General features: G+C 48.9%; 1 protein-coding gene across 14 annotated transcripts in view; it reads left to right on the top strand.

The window, feature by feature from the left end:
* The window catches only part of UBR4 (ubiquitin protein ligase E3 component n-recognin 4), a 1,980,383-nt gene that overhangs the window by 1,851,369 nt on the left and 109,692 nt on the right, over nucleotides 1-19,322 (top strand). For all 14 annotated transcript variants that reach the window (XM_085609056.1, XM_085609055.1, XM_085609054.1 and 11 more), the window contains 3 exons: nucleotides 4,077-4,274; nucleotides 5,026-5,106; nucleotides 14,666-14,753. In XM_085609056.1, the coding sequence (XP_085465182.1) occupies nucleotides 4,077-4,274; nucleotides 5,026-5,106; nucleotides 14,666-14,753 (367 nt within the window). The remainder of the gene's footprint in view (nucleotides 1-4,076; nucleotides 4,275-5,025; nucleotides 5,107-14,665; nucleotides 14,754-19,322) is intronic.

Genomic DNA, 19,322 nt, shown 5'->3' with positions numbered 1-19,322 from the left:
AATCGCTTTGCCACCGCCAAGGACTCAGTGTCAACATTACTGTGTGTTTTTGTTCCCTTAAAGACTGTCTTGGAGAAGCATTCTGCCTAGAGTGGAGCATGGGACTCCTGTATGCTATCCTGCTGCTGCTTCTCCTGACCCGAGCTCTGAAGAAAATCACGAACGACCAAGCCCACATTATCCTAGTGGCTCTGGATTGGGCTAGGAGACTGGTACCTGAAACCTCTGGGCATGAGCATCTGTCCTCCAATCAGGTTACTTCTTTGGGTGGATCTTCTGTGGCAGCAGGAGGGTGTGGAGATTGTGCAGCAGCAGGTGACTGAATTCGATCTACCTCCCGAAACAGAGGAGATCATTCTAGAGGCCATATGTCATCTGCAAAATCTATTTATGCCTGATGCTGGGTAAGAGTGTGACTTAGTGTAGCAATCCTAACAAGGACCCGTTGCAGGGTAAACTGTTGGATGTGTTGCTGCTTGGTTTGTCTTTCGCCTAGCAAGTACTTGCAATGGGCACTATTAAAGATTGTCAGATATCGGCCTTTTTGCCTATATCGGACCTAGCGACCTTCTTCAAATCACCAGATGTGATGCTTTTTCTCCAATGTTTTTTCCTCCTAAACCGTTTGTTATAGCGCAGTGGCACTTTAATTTGGTCTTCAATGTCTTTGTGTACTCCGGCTTAGCCATTGGACAAGTGTTCCCTATCCCTCCTGACCCTGAAGATGGTTTTTTAGGTCGAGCCTAGCAGCGCGCATGAGCTTCTCTGCAAGGCATGGTGTATTCAGTACATTGGCTTAAGGCCAGCCCACCACTGATCATTGATTGTTCAGGTTGCATTTCTAAATTCCTTACTTTTGAATGGTAAATCGTGCCCATGTGTCCCTCCTGTTGGTCTTTCGTTCCCTCCCATATGAATGGCCCTATCTGATAGAGACATCTAGCCGCAGATTCCTTAACTTAGAATATCCCCAGGCGTCAGACTGGATCCGGAAAACTTTCCGCAGCAGCACCTTTGCGCACCAGGGGGCGGCGCCGCACGGCTCCGCCCTGACGTCGTCCACAGACGTGACGTCAGCGGAGCCATATTTGCCCCTCACGGCACGCTGACATCAGTTTTCTTCTTTTCCACGTCCCAACGCAGTTCCTGGAAAACCAGCGGTTCCTTGGCCTGTTTTGTATTGCCCTTTTTTGACACCTTCGGCGTCACGGAACAGTGTGCAATGCCTTCAGGCTTCAAGACGTGCGAGTCCTGTGCTCGCCAGATGTCTGTATACAGACGCACATGCCGTCTGCATGTGGTGCCTGGGAGTGCACCACGACTCCAAAGAGTGCGACGCCTGTCAACAAATGAAACCCAAGTCCTTGAGGGAGCATCATATGAAATTGCTGGACGCACGGCTGTTGGGTCCGGCACCTTCGCGTCTTCTTTCTCCCTCTCAGGATCGGGGCCGTTCCCGAGGTCGTTCCTGCGGACTTCGTTCTGAGGCGGTAAGCACAAGCGTAAGTCGCAGAGATCTTCCGCCCGTATGCGTGATGCTGGTGCCCGTACCTCTTGCTCCTTGCCAGACACGGGACATGGCCCAGAGGCCCATCCCAGTAGGCTGTCCAGTCTACCCGCCCGGCCACCGCACAGCTCTATGCGGTTTCCTGCGCTGACGGAGGCGGCGTCGGGCTCGACACCCTGTCAGTGTCGTTCCTCTCCACCTAGTGCGGTGGGGTCGCCGTCGGCCGGCACCCCTGCCGGGTGTCCTCTGGAGGTCATCGACGTCTGTTCGACTCTGCGTCGGTCGACTCCGGTACCGATGTCGACGCCTTCGCCTTTGTATGAGGATAATTCTCTGGACTCCTCGGATGTTGATGCGACTCCCACGCGGCGTTGGTCAACACAGGTGCCGGCGCCTATGACTCTTCATCCGAAAGAGGTTAACGTCCCATTGGACTCTCCAGGTCCGAGGTCGCCTCTGTGCCCCATGGTGCAGGTACCCAGTGTGACGTGGCCTTCAGACCTGCCTCAGGCTCCTCCACTTCTACTGTCTAGCAAGCGGGTTAGTCTCCAACCTTCTCCTACTGACGGTTTGATATCGCCTCCCAGAATAGCGACTGAGGCTAGTGCTGCCTACGCACGAGCTATTCACAGGGCGGCAGCTATTCTTCGCTTTCAGCCCCCAGTGCTTTCCTTGCCTTCTGATCCTTTACTGGATCTTCTCCACATGGAACCCATTGAGGTAGAGCCGTTGCTACCCCTTGGGGGTTCTTTATTTGACATCCTGCTTGGCACGTGGGCGAGGCCCTCCACTGCTGACCCTGTTGATCGGGCCTTTGCTCGAAGACACCGTCCTGCCCTGGGTGATCCACTATGCCTGTCCCTTGACCCTAGGGCTCAGGGTCTGGTTGTTCAAGCGGCTTTTGACTTGCAGTCTTGCTCCGCTTTGCCGTTGTTACCTCCCACCAGGGAGTCTAGGTGGTTGGACGCATGTGGTTGCCAGCTTTTTGCCTCTGCCAGTGCGAGCATCCGCGCATTGAATACGTCTTGCGTGTTCCCGCGTGCTTCCTTTGCCCTTTGGGACTTGGTCGAGGCCCTTCTGCCTTCTCTACCTGAAGGACAAAGGCCAGATTTACATCGTGGTCTTCATGATGGCAGGGGAATGGCGCAGTTTTCCCTGAGGTCTTGCCTTGATGCCACTGACTCTTGCTCAGTCTGTAGCTTTGCACCGCCATGCATGGCTGTGCGAAAGTCATTTCCCAGACAATGTTCGGTATGCTTTTAGAGATCTACCATTCAATGGCGTGGAACTTTTCGACAGGTACGCAGATTCGGCGGTGTCCCGCCTCATGTCGGTACTGCCGTAACTATCGACTTTCTGGATAAAAGTATCCTTATCTTCTGTACAGGCGATGTGGCCTTGTTGTTTTGGTTTCAAGAATATTCCGGGTTCTATGCATAGTACCCCGTTACTGTAGGCGGTTGTTCCGCTATTTCAGTTTGTCTTCAGTATGGCCAGACGGCTGGTTCTGTCTTCATTTTGGCCCTCTGACTGTCTACTTTGCCCAAGAGGGCTACCCGCGCAGGGGTTGAAATTTACCCTATGTGGGATATTTGCTGGCTATTCGTGGTTACCTTATCCTTGGTACGCTCCTAAGGAGTCTTCCTCACAGGCATCCTTCTCTGGATCAGGCTGTCCATCTTCTCTAATGTTCTGCAATCTTAACGTTAATATCGCTCTATTCTTTCGTTTACCGCAGGCTCCAGTTGCCTGTAGTATATTCTATGCTTCAGTATGGGTTCCGTACCATGCAGCATATGCTTCGCCTAGCCAATGCCGAAGTGTGGAAAACACCTCTTGCTGAATTGTGAGCCCACTTCACCAGGGCCAGTGCCACTACCACTGTGCTCAGACTGTCCTGGATACTTATCATGCTGCTATGTGGGCAGCAGGGCACTCATTCATGAAGCATTATTGCCTTTATATACAGGCCCGACAGGAAGGTCCTGCAGGACTTTTTGGACTGAGTCATTCCGCAGACCCACCACCAGGGTAGGTCCTGCTTTAGTATTTCCTCCAAAGGTGAAAAATCTGTGGTTAGAAGTATCCCTCAGAAGAAGAAGTTACTTAACTTAAGTAACCCTTTTTCTGGTAGATATTCTATATAACTGCAGATTCCTCATAGTCCTCGTACCTTCCTGTTCTGTGGAATAGGCTCTTTTCCAAATATAAAGGTCTCAAAATAATGATCTACACACTGACACCATCAATTTGTAGTATGCCTCCAAGAACAGGGACGGTGTCCAGAAAGAAACTGGCGGGGGCGCTCGTGGGTGGCTCCTATACGTGGCTCCAGACATCACTTCTAGGGAGGAGCAGAGCTGCACAATGCTACTACTGGTGCACAGAGGTTATGCTGAAAAATCATCTTGATCCAGTCTGTCGCCTGTGGATGTTCTAAAGCTGAGAAATCTGCAATTAGATTAAACAGAATAAGCAGCCTTACTGAAGGTAAATAACTTATTATTTAAGTGCAATCTAGGTTTAATATGACACACCTAATAATTCTTCACCTATTACTTTTCTGCAGGAGGAGAATGAAGTTACAGAGTTTTTTGTGACTTTAGAAAAGGATCCGCAGCAGGAGGATTTCTTGCAAGGACGAATGCCTGGAAATCCATACAGCAGCAATGAGCCTGGAATTGGACCTTTAATGAGGGACATTAAAAACAAAATTTGCCAAGACTGTGACCTTGTAGCATTGTTGGAAGATGATAGTGGAATGGAGGTAAGCTATGTGAAAAAGGCAGCCATGTTGTACCATGGAGAAACAGGTTTTGGCTGATGTATTGTGTAGCCTTTAGACTTTTCTGGTATGGTTCCAAAATTAGATACAGCCTGGTAGATTAAAGCTGTAAAGGTCACTTGATCGCAAGAGGTTAAAATGTTGGATGTCTCAATACCCATGGAGCTTAACGATGTAAATTTATCTTCTTGGCAGTGGCAGCTCTGAAGGTAGTACTCATGAAGAAGGTTAAAAAGTATTGTTGCGTCTCCTGGTCAGCTCTGTCTCTACATTTAGCCTGCTCCTTTGGCATTTCAGCTCCTTACGCAGGTTACTCCTGAGTTTAAGGCTCTTTAGATATTGACAGCTAATATGACGCTAACATTGTAGATGTACTATGTTAATTCTATTTGTCTTTGCTATTTTGGCCTACTACCACACTAGATTTTTTTTCTTCCTAGGTGGTTCCACTTGAGATGTAGCATGCTGTACATCGGACAGCTGGAATCATATTGTGGTCCTGGGAGGGTTAACTCTGCTAGTGGAGGTTGTTCCAGGCAGGTTTCAAGTTTTAGACTTGGGGTGTTATTTTAGATAACTGCCATACAAGCTACACATTCCTCGTTTCAGAGTGACATCTAAAAGACTAAAAAGTGTGCTATGTGCATCCAAAGTGATTTTTTGGGTTTCTCCAGTTATTAATGTAATTAGCGATGTGTGGCACTGACTTGCCCTCATGGTTTTGTTTCCACAGCTTCTTGTAAATAACAAGATTATAAGTTTGGATTTACCCGTAGCTGAAGTCTATAAGAGGGTATGGTGCCCAACAAATGAGGTACGTATACCAGTATTTGGGAAAGCATGTTTGAAATGAATTGCTGTGAGGATCCAGGGAGTGAGAGTGTGTAGAGCATGTCAGCCATTCTTTGGGGCAGGAGATGATGGTAATTGCCATGTGCCAGGAGCGGCTTGAAATTATGGCTTGAGACTTGGGGCATGAACCAGGTAAAACATGGTGCATGGTAAAGGAAATTGTACCTGGAATTACAGCCCACAAGTGTTGGATGGAATTTAAAAATTAGTATGGCTGGAGTGAGACCACATACCAAAACAAATCAATATTCAGATTTGATAAGGTGGAAACTAATGTGACCCTCTCCATGCCATGCTGATGTTGTAGTCTCTTGTGGCTAGAGCCGCAATTAACATGATGATTGATTGGATAGATTCAAAGGAAAGCCATGCAATTATGAGGATAAAGCCAATCTCTTTATAAAGCTGTAGCAGTGGGGAGATGTGGTACAACACAGTGTGAGAATCGATAGGCCAAAGAAGCCATTCAATGTATAGTTAATGCCAATGCAAGTCATTCATATTGTATACGTAAAGTATGAGGAGGAGCCATACACACTACACTGTTAGGATAGAGCTGAAGAGGAGCTATTCTTAGAGTGAAAATAGAGCCACATGTAAGGAATGCACATCTTAGGATTGATCCAAGGTGAATTAATGATCTGATAGAGACTACTAGCCGCAGATTCCTTCACGTAGAATTATCTCCAGGCGTGAGACTGGATCTGGAAACTTTTTTGCCACAGTATCCCTGCACGCCAGGGGGACACCACGCGACTCTGCCTAGACGTCGTCCACATACGTGACGTCAGCGAGGTCACATAAGCCCCACCCCGGTGCGCCTACGTCAGTTTCTTTCCTTTTCCGCGTGCAACGCAGATCCGGTCTTGCTATGGGCCTGTTTCGGGCCTTTTTTTCTTCATCATTGTCCCTCTCTTGATGGAACAGTGTGTGCCTTCGGGCTTCAAAGCTTGCATATCGTGTGGGCGTCTTATGTCAGCGACGGACCCTCATCGCATTTGTATGTGGTGTTTGGGGGAGGATCACGGCACCACGGATTGTGAGGCATGCCAACAGTTGAAGCTGAAGTCGCGGCGGGCGCGCCGAATGACTTCTCTCGGCGCGTCTTTCCAGGTCGGCCTTCTCACCTCGATCAGCCTTGGCAGACGGCTTCAAATACAGCCGTGGTCGTCGTCATCACCCTTCCCTGATGTCGTGAGAGCGTCGCTCACTGGTGGGTAAGTGTCACAGTTTGTTCCCGGGGGACGGGTTTCGGCCTGCCGGGGGCATAGACTCTCCGCGGGTGATGCGGCCCCACGTGTCCTCCTACCCACTGTTTCCCGGTGATGAAGCATCGATAGTCCAGATGGAGACATACGCGGCGTCTTTGCAGGCCTCGCTGGCGTCTCCTCCTCCTCCTTCCCCTCCTGCGTCAGTGGTTCCCTTGCCTTTCCCAGGGCCTTCCGCGGCGCCACCTGTGGCACCGGCTCCGACTTGGTCGGATCCAGGCTTGGAGGATGTGGTGCTGTTGGGGAGCGGCTCCTCTGGGGTCCCTCCTTCACACAGTGTCTCTGCCTCGCCCCAAACTCCCGCGGGAGTCCCTGTGGTGTCACATGAGGTTGCCGGGCCTCGGGTCGCATCACCCGAGCCCCTCTCGGTCCCTTGACAAGGTGTCTAAGGCCGAGGTGACGGCGCTACGGCACCAGCAGCTGCTGGACCGGGCGGCGCCACAGGGGTCGGTGGACTCTCCTTGTCCCGCTCCGGGTCGAGGCCGGGCGTGAACCCCCTCGCTCTCCTCCGGGACTTTTTCGTCCCTCCACGCAGGCGGCTGCCTCGTCGGAGGTTGGGTCGGCCCTGGCGGCGCCGCATGGCTTGCTGGACCACCTCTGTCGTATACTGGGCCGAGGCTGGCGGAGGGCTTCGTGTGACTCCCCTAGTCCTTCTTGTCCCTCCACGCAGGCGGCTGCCTCGACGGAGGTCGAGTCGGCGACCATTCCGACGCTGCCCCTTGTCCACTGTGACTCCGGCCCCGTGTGACTTCGAGAAGCCCTATCCAGCGTCTCCTTCGGCGCAGGCTGGCGTTACTGCTCTGCCTCAGGCGGCGGACTCTACTGCTCCTGACAGGCATCGAGTGGCGGATTCGTCTTTGGACGTTCCCTCTTCTACGGAGGCTGCCTGCATCTTGGTGTCATCCTCCCTGGAGACTGGCCGCCGAGTGGTATCTTTTTCACTGGCATCGTCGAAGGGTGGCTCCCCGCTGATTCTGAGGCCGCGGTGTTCGCCGGAGGAGCTGCAGGTCCCCCATTCCTCGGCTCCTCCTACCTCCCAGGTCTGGCCCCTACCCGTTCTGCTTAGCTTGGGGGACGGCCTCCTTAGTCTGCAACCGTCGCCCACGGAGGAGCTGCTTTCTCCGCCGCTGGGCCCTACAGAGTCGGGTGCGCCCTTTGCTCACGTGGTGTCCACGGCTGTGGATATTCTGCGCATGGGTGACCCGATTGCTCATTTTCTGACGGATCATCTCTTGGAGGTTCTCCACCAGGGCTCTGGTGGGAGGGAGATCTTGCTTCTCTTTGAGGGTTCGCTCCTTTCGTCCCTGACGGGGGCTTGGGGGCGTCCTGCCTCAGGGGATCCGGTGCCTCAGCACCTTCTACACCAGCACCTTCCGGCGCCATGTGAACCTGCGTGTCTCTCCCTCCACCCCTCTGCCGCCAGTCCTCTTTTGCGGACTGCCTTTCCCTCCCTGCCGCTGCTGTTGTCTTGGAGGTGCTGGGCCGGGCCATGGCTTCCTCAGTCGCTCTCCGTCGCCATGCTTGGCTTCCGGACGGCGTCTTCCCCGAAAATATCCAGGAGCGGCTCATTGATCTCCCGTTTGATGGTAGCCTGTTATTTCATGCCCCAGCTGACTCCGCCATCCAAAGGCTCCTGGCGGGCCTCCGTCCTCCTCCCCCTTATACTCTTCCTCCTCCCCCTTATCCTCCTCCTCTGTGATTGAATTGAGCTGGTTCTGGTCCTTCTTGGGACGGTCGCTCTTTCGGTGGAGTGTGATTTCTGGCCATTGAGTCCTCCTTGTGGGGACTTTGGCAATGTTGGCTGCTGGATGGCCCTTGTTCGCTGTGTGTTTTTTGCTAGAACTGTTACGCAGACTTGGCCCAGAGATTAGGCTTTCTGTTTTTCTTTGGGCTGATTGTCAAGCCGTTCGTGAGGTGTTTTCCCTGTGGCTCTTTTGTTTTTCCTATGTTGCGGAAGTTCTTCCAAAGCGGGTTCCCATGTCTTGGGACTTGACGTACCCTGTGTGGGGTAGTGGTAGCTGTTATACAGCTTGCGCTCTACTGGGGAGTTCTGGAGGCCCTTTGGTGCCTGTTCTCCATGGCGTTTCTGTATGTTGCTTTGCTTCTTGAGGGCGTGTGCGCGGCCCCTCGTGGGGGAGTGTCCGGCCCTTTCCTCTTCTCCCTGCTTGGGATAATTCTGTGCCCTCCCTTGTCAGGTGTTGCCCACCCGGTCTTCCTGGGGCCCTGGGCTGTTTTATTTTTCCTGTTCTGGTGGCTTGTCGGTTAGTGCCGCTCTGGTTGGCCTGTTGGCTTCCATCTGGTGTGGCTTAGCCTTTTCCCTCGTTTCCTTGGGCCCTCCGCCTGGCTTTAGAGGGAAGCTTATTGCCTTGAAGGGGTGTGGGGTACTTCGGCCTCTCTGGCCTGGCCCTTGGTTGCTCTGTCGTGAGGCCCCCCTTTGTTTCTTCTTCCCCCATCCCTCTGGGGTCGGTGGTGTTCTGCTTGTGGGCGGCTCTTCCTGCCTGGGAGGGGCCGGGTTATTTCCCAGTCCGAAGGTCTGGTCCCCTGTGTGTGACCCCTCTGACCTGTTATGGCTGGGGTGGGGGTCCTTTCGCAGACCCTCCTTCCCCGTGGGTATTGTTAGGGTATCTATTCTACGTGAAGGAATCTGCGGCTAATAGTCTCTATCAGATGTACGAGTTACTTACCTTCGGTAATGATGTATCTGGTTGAGACGATTCTAGTCGCAGATTCCTTCACGGTCCGCCCTTCCTCCCCGTTCTGCGAGAACCCGTGGGTTGGTCTCTGCACTCGCCTCCTGGTGGGGGGCTGTGTCTCTTGTGAGTGCATTTCTTTGCTCTTGGCAGGTCGCTCCGTCTTGTTGCTGTTCCTTCCTCCCCTTCGTTCTCTGGAGAATGGGGTTATGGTGCTCCTGTGCTACTCAGGCTGTGCCAGGTTTGGGGAGGGTTTTCCCTTCAATCTCAGCCCTCCCTCTTGCTGCTGGGGGTCCCTGCCCCTCTGCCGTCCTCTGTCTGGGGGTCACCTGGCCATGCCCTGCCCTTGTTCCCTGGCGGATGGTTGCCCTCTGTGCCGGGGTGGCTTGGAGGGTTGTTGTTGTCCTATCTGTTCTGGGGCTGGCTCCCCTTCCCTATTTCCGGGTGGGGGATGTAGGCCTGCTACAGGTGTTCTGCCTTTACATATGTTCCCTGTCTCCGGTGGAGGGGGGGAGGCGGTTTACATGCTGGCAGGGTGGCTGCTCGGGGCTCTGCTCTGTTCTTTATTCCGCCCCTGCCTTTGGAGGCTGCAGTGTTGCACCGCTCCTTATGGTGTCGCTTGTCTCCATTCTTTGTTTCTACTCTTTCGCACACTGTTCCCCCTGCTCCCACAGTTTGCCTGGTGGCTCCACGTTGCGGCGTGGAAAAATTCTCCAAAGAAAACTGACGTAGGTGCGCCGGGGTGGGGCTTATGTGACCTCGCTGACGTCACGTACACGGACGACACCTAGGCGGAGTCGCGTGGTGTTGCCCCGCCCCCTTGCGGGCAGGGATGCTGTTTCCAGATCCAGTCTCACGCCTGGGGATAGTTCTGCGTAAAGAAATCTGCGGCTAGAATAGTCTCTACCAGATACATTGTTACCGAAGGTAAGTAACTCGTACCACAGTGCCGGGCACAGCTCTACGGTTAGCTATTTTACAGTTTAAGAATGGAGCACTAGCCAGAGCTATAACATATTGCACAATGTAAGGCTTAAGTGTTTCTCGTGCACTTTGTGGGGTGATAGCCAACGAGAAGTTCTAAATTATGAAGTTTGAGCCAGTGGAAATCATTTGCAGTGACAAAGAATTTGCCAAACCCTGCTCAGAAACCACAGACCCCTCCCCCCGAACTCTCAACAACCTCGCCACCTTTTTCAACTGCAATATCATAGATCTCTGACGGCTTCACAATCCAGAACACACCCTCCCCACCCGCAACCACTGCACCTGAATGTTCCAGACCTCAGCCGACGTTGCTTAAGTGGACCTCCCTCACCGCTGATGACACCCTAAGGATCATTAAAAATATCCACTCTGGAGCCCCCTTGTTCCCCTGCCAGCACCACTTTTTCAACTGAGCCGGTGCGATCATCGCCCCCGAACTCTGCCGAACCATCAACTACTCCATCAAATCCACCACCTTCCCTGAAGACTGGTAACATGCAGAGATCAACCCCGTGCTGAAGAAACCCTCTGGCGACCCGACGGACCTCAATAACTACAGACCCATCTCTCTGCTCCCCTTCCTAGCCAAAATCACGAGAAGGCCATCAGCGTCCAACTCACAGAATTCATTGAAACAAACCACACACTGAGCCCCTCCCAGTCTGGCATCACGAGCAACCACAGCACTAAGACTGCACTCCTCGCCGCAACTGATGACATCTGCAATCTCCTTGACCAAGGCGTAATCGCAGCCCTCCTCCTCGATGACCCCTCTGCCACATTCGACACAGTTTCTGGCCACACTCTCTGCACAAGACTTCACGACACAGGCATCAGCACAGCATTAGAGTGGATCCGCTCCTTCCTCACTTGCCGAGCCCAGAGAGTCAGACTCCCATCTGTTCTCCTCAGAACCTATAGAGATCAGCTGTGGAGTCCCCCAGGGCTCCCCTCAGAGCCCCACGCTCTCTCTGCCACAGTCTCTTCAACATTTACATGCCCCCACGTGCAGCCATTGTCGGAATCCACTGATTGAGCAACCTTACCCACGCCGATGACAGTTGATTCTTCTTCCTCACTGATGAACCTACAGCCGATACAAGCAACTTCCATGACTCGATGAAGGCAGTAGCCGCCACTGAATGAAGGCAGTAGCTGCCTGGATGAAGGAGAGCTGCCTCAAACTAAACTCTTACAAAATCAAAGTCCTCATCCTGGGCTCCACTTCCTCTGCATGGGACGACTCCAGGTGGCCAGCAGGGCTCTGAACCTCCCACACCCATCGACCACACACAAAACTTCTGCATCATCCTCGACTCCTCGCTTTCTATGAACTACCAAATCAATGCAGTATCATCCTCCTGCGTCCACATGCTCTGGCTGCTCTGGAAGATCTTCAAATGGATCCCCACGAATCCAGGAGAATGGTCATCCAGACGTTGGTCATCAGCAAGTTCAACTATGTCAACTCACTCCACGCCGGCACCAACAAAAACTCCAAAAGAAATTGCAGCGCATTCAGAACGCGCCCACCAGACTTATCTTGGACATCCCACAACGAAACCTTATCTCCAGTCAAATGAGTGACCTCCACTGGCTCCCGATCAACAAAAGAATCGCCTTCAAGCTCCTCACACACATCAACAGAGCCCTTCACAACACTGGACCCAAATACCTCAACCACCACCTCAACTTCTACACCAACCAGACATCACCGCCCTGGCCAATATCCCACGGATCCGCAACATCACCACCTGGCCCTGGCCAATATCTCATGGATCCGCAAGACCTCGACTGTAGGATGATCCTTCTCCTGCCTCGCTTCAAAGACCTGGAACTTCCTACCTTTGCATCTCAGGCAATCCGCTTCACTGGCTCAATTCAGAAAGAACCTCAAGACTTGGTTCTTCGTCTGAACTGAGGATCATGGATAAGGAAACATACTGTGTGAAGATAAAGGGCCAGTGAAGCAGTATACAGTAAAATGAAAACGACACAGAGTATGAGGACTGATGAAATGCTCCATATCAAGTTAAAGACAAGGAAATGTGTGCACAGGTTGAAAACCAAGCCAGCTGGATCCCCAGGCACAGTGTCAGGACTGGCCAATTTCGAAGCTGTGCAAACTGTTAGAATAGAGATATAGGGAAGCCATGCAGTGAGATTAGTCAGTGTTAGGCCATCCAAGGTGTATGAATAGAGGTCCAACCCTGGCTTATTATGCCAGGTATTATCAGGGTAGGCTAAGGGGAAAGCAGTGCAGTCTGAGTACAGAACCCAGTGACAGAAGTCCTACATGGTTCGAAGATAGAGCTGAGGGAAAGCCACATACAATGTGATAATAGAACCATCATCAAACCATAGATATAGCCTTGGGTAGGATAAAGGTAGGATAGGACTTAGAACAGCAGTGCAATAGTGAACTGTGATGCACAGAGTAAGGATACAAAAGGAGCCCTTTAATTGCGAGATTATTTGGTCACAAAGAAAATATCACAGAGTAAGAATAGAGCCAATGAAAATTGGTCTACAGTAGCAATGTTGTGCACTGAATAAGGGTAGTCATTTTAAGGCCATCTAGAGCATGGCAACAGAGAAAAGCTGGAAATGTGATTAGTGTGAGAATAAGGCTGAGGTGAAATGGGTCCATATCTTGAGGATAAATCAATTGTATGCACAGCATAGAGACTAGCTCAGTTGGAAGCTTTGCAAACTGGTAAAATAGAGACAAAGTAAGTCATGCCGTAAGATCAGAACAGACTTTAAGCCATGCAGTTTGTGAATAGCTGGTGAAGCTGTGAAGATGTGGGGAAATGGCCAAAAGGCTGGAGTGTCATGATTGACGCAGGGGAAAGCTCTGAACAGAAAAGTTAGAGACAGTGTAGAGCAACCTGCAGTGTGGGGATAAAGCCAAAGGGAAGGCATTCACTGTGAAAATTAGCCTTGACAATGTCACACGCTCAGTCAGGATAGAAGGTGAAGTCATGCACAGTTTTTCCATAGAGCCAATGAATGTCGCCTAAATTGTGAATCCAGAGTGAAGGAGGAGTCTGTAAAGAGCCAAAGCAAAGCGTCGCATATTGTGGGTAATGAGCTATCGGGAAACAGCACATTTTGAAATTTGAACTAGCTGGAACGTCAAACAGTATGAAGTTGGATGAAGATGAATCCATCTGCATTGTGATGATAAAGCCATGCACACTGCAAAGATAGAGCCAAGGAGGAGCCAAAAACAGTACAAGACTAGAACCTGTGAAACGCCAAGCACTGAGACGATAAAGAGAGACCATATTTTGTGACTACAGAGCCATGGAAGAGTCATGCATAGAGTAAAGCTCAATCCACTGTTAAGGCATTGCCTATCTAAGGGTAGAGGCAAGGCGAACACTTACATGGTATGAAGAAAGAACTGGGAAAACCATGGTGAGCAAAGGGTAACTGCAAAGATTGTCAGCATAAAGACTAGGGTGAGCAATTCGCTCACTGGGAATCCCTTAAATGGGAGGCATACTATGGTTTAAAGTCAAAATAAGGGGAGAGAGCTGGACCTCAGGAAATCATTTCTTTGATTAGGATACATATCAGTGGAACATGTGGTGAGATTTCTTTAGTGGATGTAAAAAGGGACTGTAGTAAGCAGCAATAAAATCACATAGGCCCATCTCAAAACTCTTTAAACAAAAGCAATTGGTTCTGTTGTGGATATGTGCAATTGCTTAGGGTACTGTTTGCAAATACAAAGAACAATTTTCTTTTTACAACACATAAAGCAATGATTCACGAAAGAAATTCATTCCCACAAGGAGAAAACGCACACACACAAAAGATAAGTTAATCATGTATTTTAAATGAGTATTGAATATAAACGGCTGTCAGTTATAAATTCACTTATATCAAAAAAACAATGAGTGGCCGTGGTGAATAAAGTGACATATAGTGATTAAGTGATATAAACAGTACACTATATACAAAACAAATACATGTGGGATAAATGAGGTGGGGCAGGGAAACTATGGAGAAGGTTTTGTCCTGTTTCTTTTTTCACATGTACTACAAGATCCAATAATAAATTAAATCGTGATCATGAGTGCTGTGTGGACATATAAGGCATGTCGATGTTTTGACCCTGAAAGTGGCGCAAAGTTGAAGTGCATCAGGGCGGGTCTTCTTCAGGACTAAGGAGGGATGAGTGGACAGCCAATGGCGCAGAAGTCTCAAAGAATGAAATCAGATAGTAGTAACTGAGTTGCGTGTCACATATTGGCAAAACAGGTCTCCACTATCTGGTTGGAGCCTCATAAATATCTTCAACAGACCTCCACCAGCCGGTTGGGGTCTCGTGAAAAAGCCTATCGATTCAGGCTTGCTAAGAGCAAGGGATTTGCGTCAGTCCGGCAGCAATTCTGATCAGAACTCTAGCAGGTGAATGAGATGCATAGCTGTTGTGTTCTCTGAGTTGTCAAGAATGTGACATCTGAAAAGATTGATTTGGTTCTTAACACTAAGTGCTTTCTTAGTGATTATTCAGATAACCTAGACCATTTCCTTATATAGTATCTCTTTTTTCCACATAAAGGGAGAGCCAATGAGGATTATTTACCGCATGAGAGGTCTTCTGGGTGACGCTACAGAGGAGTTCATTGAATCCCTGGATTCAACCACAGGTATGAATATATATGGTTTAACAAGATCTCATCTCCGTACATGAGTGGCAAACAGTGCATTTGCTGTTCTAGAACACATTTCATCTCTGCATCATGCTGGCATCACATGCTCTGCTCGCAGGAAGGGTTCTTTGTGGCTGCGGCCCATCGCATAGACATCATACACGTGTGCATACCATGCAAAAATGGGAGCTAGGACACACAAGTATATCATGGATTTTATTTGTAGAAATGACATGCTTTACTCTAGGGAAAGGGTCCCATTTATGTGTATACCAACCTTTTTTTTTTATAGCTTTTATTCTATACTCTGTACAAAAGGGCCTACCTCTTTACATGCTGGCCTAATGAACAGATATGACATTTCTTGCTCAAGGGAAAAGGACACATCTCTGCTCATACCATCTCAGGCATCACTTGTTACGCTTTGGAGAACAGGTCCAACATTTATATATGACCATTGAATACACACCAACCTCTTCCTGGGAACAAGCAAATCTCTCTGCGTGCCATCCTATTAATAGGATATTCTCTGCTGTAAGGAATTGGCCCATCCCTCTGTATACAAATCCCATCACATAGACATCAGAAGCTCTACTTTCAGAAACCGTTCCTGTGTCTTTATATAACCACAGTTTGGATAGACTTTGGATGTGTTGCTCTATGGAACACGCCTGTGTCTTTATACCCACAGAAGGGGGCTGAAGTTTCTGGTACACAGAACTCCTAACCCTTACCATATGCTCTCCACTTCTGCTTCCTCTTCGGGAGGATCTGTTGTCCCAGAAGTAGGATATCATGCTACTACTGAACCGCTACAATCTACACCTCCATGTGGGCCAACTGAACTGAACCAACGGAGATGCTTCAACCTTCTGTCGGAACTGGTGGAAGTATCTGGCTGCATGCCTCTCCTCCGTCAAATCTGTATAGTCTGGCTGTTGGGCTAAATGTGTTGCCTGGTGCAAGGAGAAAGAAATCAATCCCTTACATGCAAAACTGTCTGTTCTTATGTGTGGCATGTCTTTGGCCCATCAAGGCTTTGATGTGAGAACTGTTAAACTTACTTGTCAATTCTTTTGGCCTTTTTTCATTTGCCTTATTAGCTCTCATTATTCAAGCCACCTATTGTGCCGCATTTTTAGAAGGTCTTTCGCATAAGTTCACTTTATTATGCCACAGTTGGAAAGAGCTGTAGTCCTGGTCATTTCAGCCTTTGTATACTACCTTTTTCCCTGACTGTTTAGAAAGTTGTATCAGCTTTCCATGCTGGGCAGTCCATCACTCTGCTTCCATTCTTTTCTCCACCTAAAGAGAAGGGGAGGCTACACTGGTTGTATCACAGTATGATTCGTTTTTACACTGATTAAACTAAGAAATACCATCTTGATGATCAGCTGTTTGGTTTGATGATGCAAGGAAAGAAAAGGCAGTCCAGAGATTTACCTAATTGTGATGACTCGGGCATAGTCCATGATAATATATACTCGGAGTGTCTCAAACATCTAATATATTTCAAAAGTACAAGGAAAATGTACTGAGTCTAATGACTCAAAGGGAATCTCTTGGGTACAATTCCAAGAATGTATTTACCCTCAAGAAAACTAAAGTTGTGATTCAAATCTCCTAATGCATGCACCACAGATTGACATAGTATTGTCCATTTTGCAGCCAACATGTGTTTCGCCCCTTAAAATGGTATTCAAACCTCAGGATTTATCAAGATTGAAATAACAGCAATATAAAGAAAAATTAGGGTAAAGAAAACCGTAATATCATTTTCTGTTTGTCAAGAATGTGAAGATGTGCCACACTGTGATTCATTCATGTCACTTTGTTAAAAAGCCATTACACGTTACTCACTCACCTTAAATTGAACCTTACATATTGATGAAAAGTGAGAGTGAGTACAGAGAAAGTGAATCCTATTGTGAAAATAAATCATAGATTGTTTGAGGGTTTGAAAGCCATGTACTGTTAGTTTCAATTTCTTTTTTTTATTGAACTCCTTTTTTAATTTATTGACTATGGACATTAGGTCTAGTGCACTGCCACAGAAAATGTTGTTACCTGTTCACTGGTAAGTAAGTATTAGAAATCCTTTAGTTGATCTATAAGGTAAGAGTGACCTAAGAGTGACCTTAATAGTACGGTACTGTTCATAGTTAGGATAAAATAAACCAAAAGCATGATTAAAAGATTGCCTCTATTTCCTGTTAGGAACCAAATGGGTGTAACAAGAGAGGAAAAAGAAGAAACTAATAATCAAAAGAAAAGGCTAATCCTAAAGATTGTGAGCGTAAATGGCAGAAAAATGTGAATGTTGTACAAAATTAGTTCTCAAACGCTAGATATTATAGAACAAGTTGGGGACAGGCGATGTAATAAATACAGAACTGGATGATGCATAAGTTACCTTCAAAATTAAGGGTAGAATCGCAGAATACAACTGGGAGGAAAATAGTCTGTATTCTGCACAAATCTCAGCAATCCCGGGCACAAATCCCAGTTGAGGAGTTTAATCTCTGCGATCCATTCCTTAGTGGGTCTGTCGGCGTCTAAAACAGGCCCCATTTTAGTTTGAAGTTGGGCTCCTAAGTCCTTCATCTGTGTTTAGGACCATTGACCAGGAAAGTGGTTGAGAAATGGACGCCATCTTAAACTGACCACTGGTAACCGAATCGATATAGACCACGCATGCGAAGAAATGTGTTCAAAGTAAACAGAATTTGATTCATTAGTCATAAGATTCCTTAGCTCAAATTAACCAAGTCCCACTTGGGGTTAGTCCAGTAAGAAAAAGTATCGCCTTTTAAATTTCAAGTTTGGTTCCTAGGTCCTTCATCAGTGTTTGGGACCAATGGCCGATAAAGTAGATGGGCGCCATATAAAATAGACTACTTGTAACCCAAACCATATAGAGAATGCACGTGAAGAAATTTCCTGGCCTCTGCCCTCTGCTTGCGCCTGGCTTGTTCTAGGTGTGCTGCTCCATGGTGCTGTCTGTTGTTGGCTGTGCATGCCTGCTTGTGCTGGCCCACCGCTGTGGCCTTGTTGTGCTACCTTGTGCCCCCGCCTCTTGTTCTGCTCGGGCTTTGCGCACCTGTGACTTTCTTCTTGTGCCTGTATTCCTTGGCTGTGGAGCCGTTCCTACCTTGCCTGCTTCCTTGCGACTGATGCCTGTTCGGCTGTCCTCTGTCGCTGTGTGTTTTCCTACGGCAGACTCTGCCTCCGATTCTGCCTCTTCTCCCTGGAGTTGGGGTCGTTCTTTCCTCCTGGGTGCTCCTCTGCGGCTGTCTGTCCCTACAGGGGTTTGTGGCCATTGTACCTTGCATGGTCTTAGGGTCTCCTGGTTTCCCTTTGCCTTGCTGGGGCCCTGTGTTTCTTCCTACTGGGGAGGTTCTCTTGCAGGCCATCCTCCCGTTTGGGTATGGCTCGGGTATCTATTCTATCTTAAGGAATCTGTGGCTAGTAGTCTCTATCAGATGTACAAGTTACTTACCTTCAGTAACGATGTATCTGGTAGAGAAGATTCTAGCCGCAGATTCCTTAATGGCCCGCCCTTCTTCCCTGTTCAGCGAGGACCTTTCCTGTGGTTTTCTGGATTCTCCTCCCTCTGGGTGGCTGGTCTCCTGTGAGTGCCCACTTCCCTCTGCTCGCGCAGGATTCTTAGTTCTTCTTAATTGTCCACCCCTTCCCTTATGATACATCGTCGGTTGGCTCTCTTTCTCTCTCTTCTGCTGTGCCCTTTTTCACATGCCTCTGCCTCCTGGGAGGCTGTCGCCTTAGCTTGCAACGGTGTTACTCAGAGCAGTGCTCTGCTCTTTCGCTGCTATGGTCTTTTGTGCCTTGGTGCTTGGCACTTTTCCACCTGCTGCTGTTACTCACCTTTCGTTTCTCTCTTTTCTGTTTAACTGTTTTTTTCGCACATTGTTCCCATACTCTCCACAGTTTTGTTTGTGATGGCTCCGTGTTGTGGCGCGGAAAAGTTCTCCGAAGCAAAATGATGTCAGCGCGCCGGGGTGGGGCTTATGTGACCTCGCTGACGTCACGCCTGCGGACGACGTCAGGGCAGAGTCGCGTGGTACCGCCCCCCGGCGCGCAGAGATGCTGGGGAAAAGAAAGTTTTCCGGGTCCAGTCTCACGCCTGGGGATAATTCTACATTAAGGAATCTGCCGCTAGAATCGTCTCTACCAGCTACGTCGTTACCGAAGGTAAGTAACTTGTACTTTAGTATGGTTTCCTGCCAATTATGCTCACCAGCTTTAGGATCGGCTATTTCTTCTGACTATTGGTTTCTTCTGTTTCTCTCTAGCTACACTTATTCGGTTCCTAACAGGAAATAGTGGTAATCTTTTAAGCATGCTTCTGGCTTATTGTATCCTATCTATGGGCAGTACTATATTCTTGAGGTCAACTACAGGATTTCTGATACCAGTGAACAGGTAACAAAGGTTTCCGATCCAGTGCACTAGACCTAATGTCTATATTCAATACATTTCAAACATTCGTAAAACATTATATTGTTTTAAAACCATCAAAAATTAATCTAGAATTGATTTTGACAA

The sequence above is a fragment of the Triturus cristatus genome, chromosome 1_2 (assembly GCF_964204655.1).
Source record: "Triturus cristatus chromosome 1_2, aTriCri1.1, whole genome shotgun sequence".
Classification (NCBI taxonomy): Eukaryota; Metazoa; Chordata; class Amphibia; order Caudata; family Salamandridae; genus Triturus; species Triturus cristatus.
Note: the sequence above shows the minus strand (reverse complement) of the source record. Positions and strands in the feature narration are given on the sequence as shown.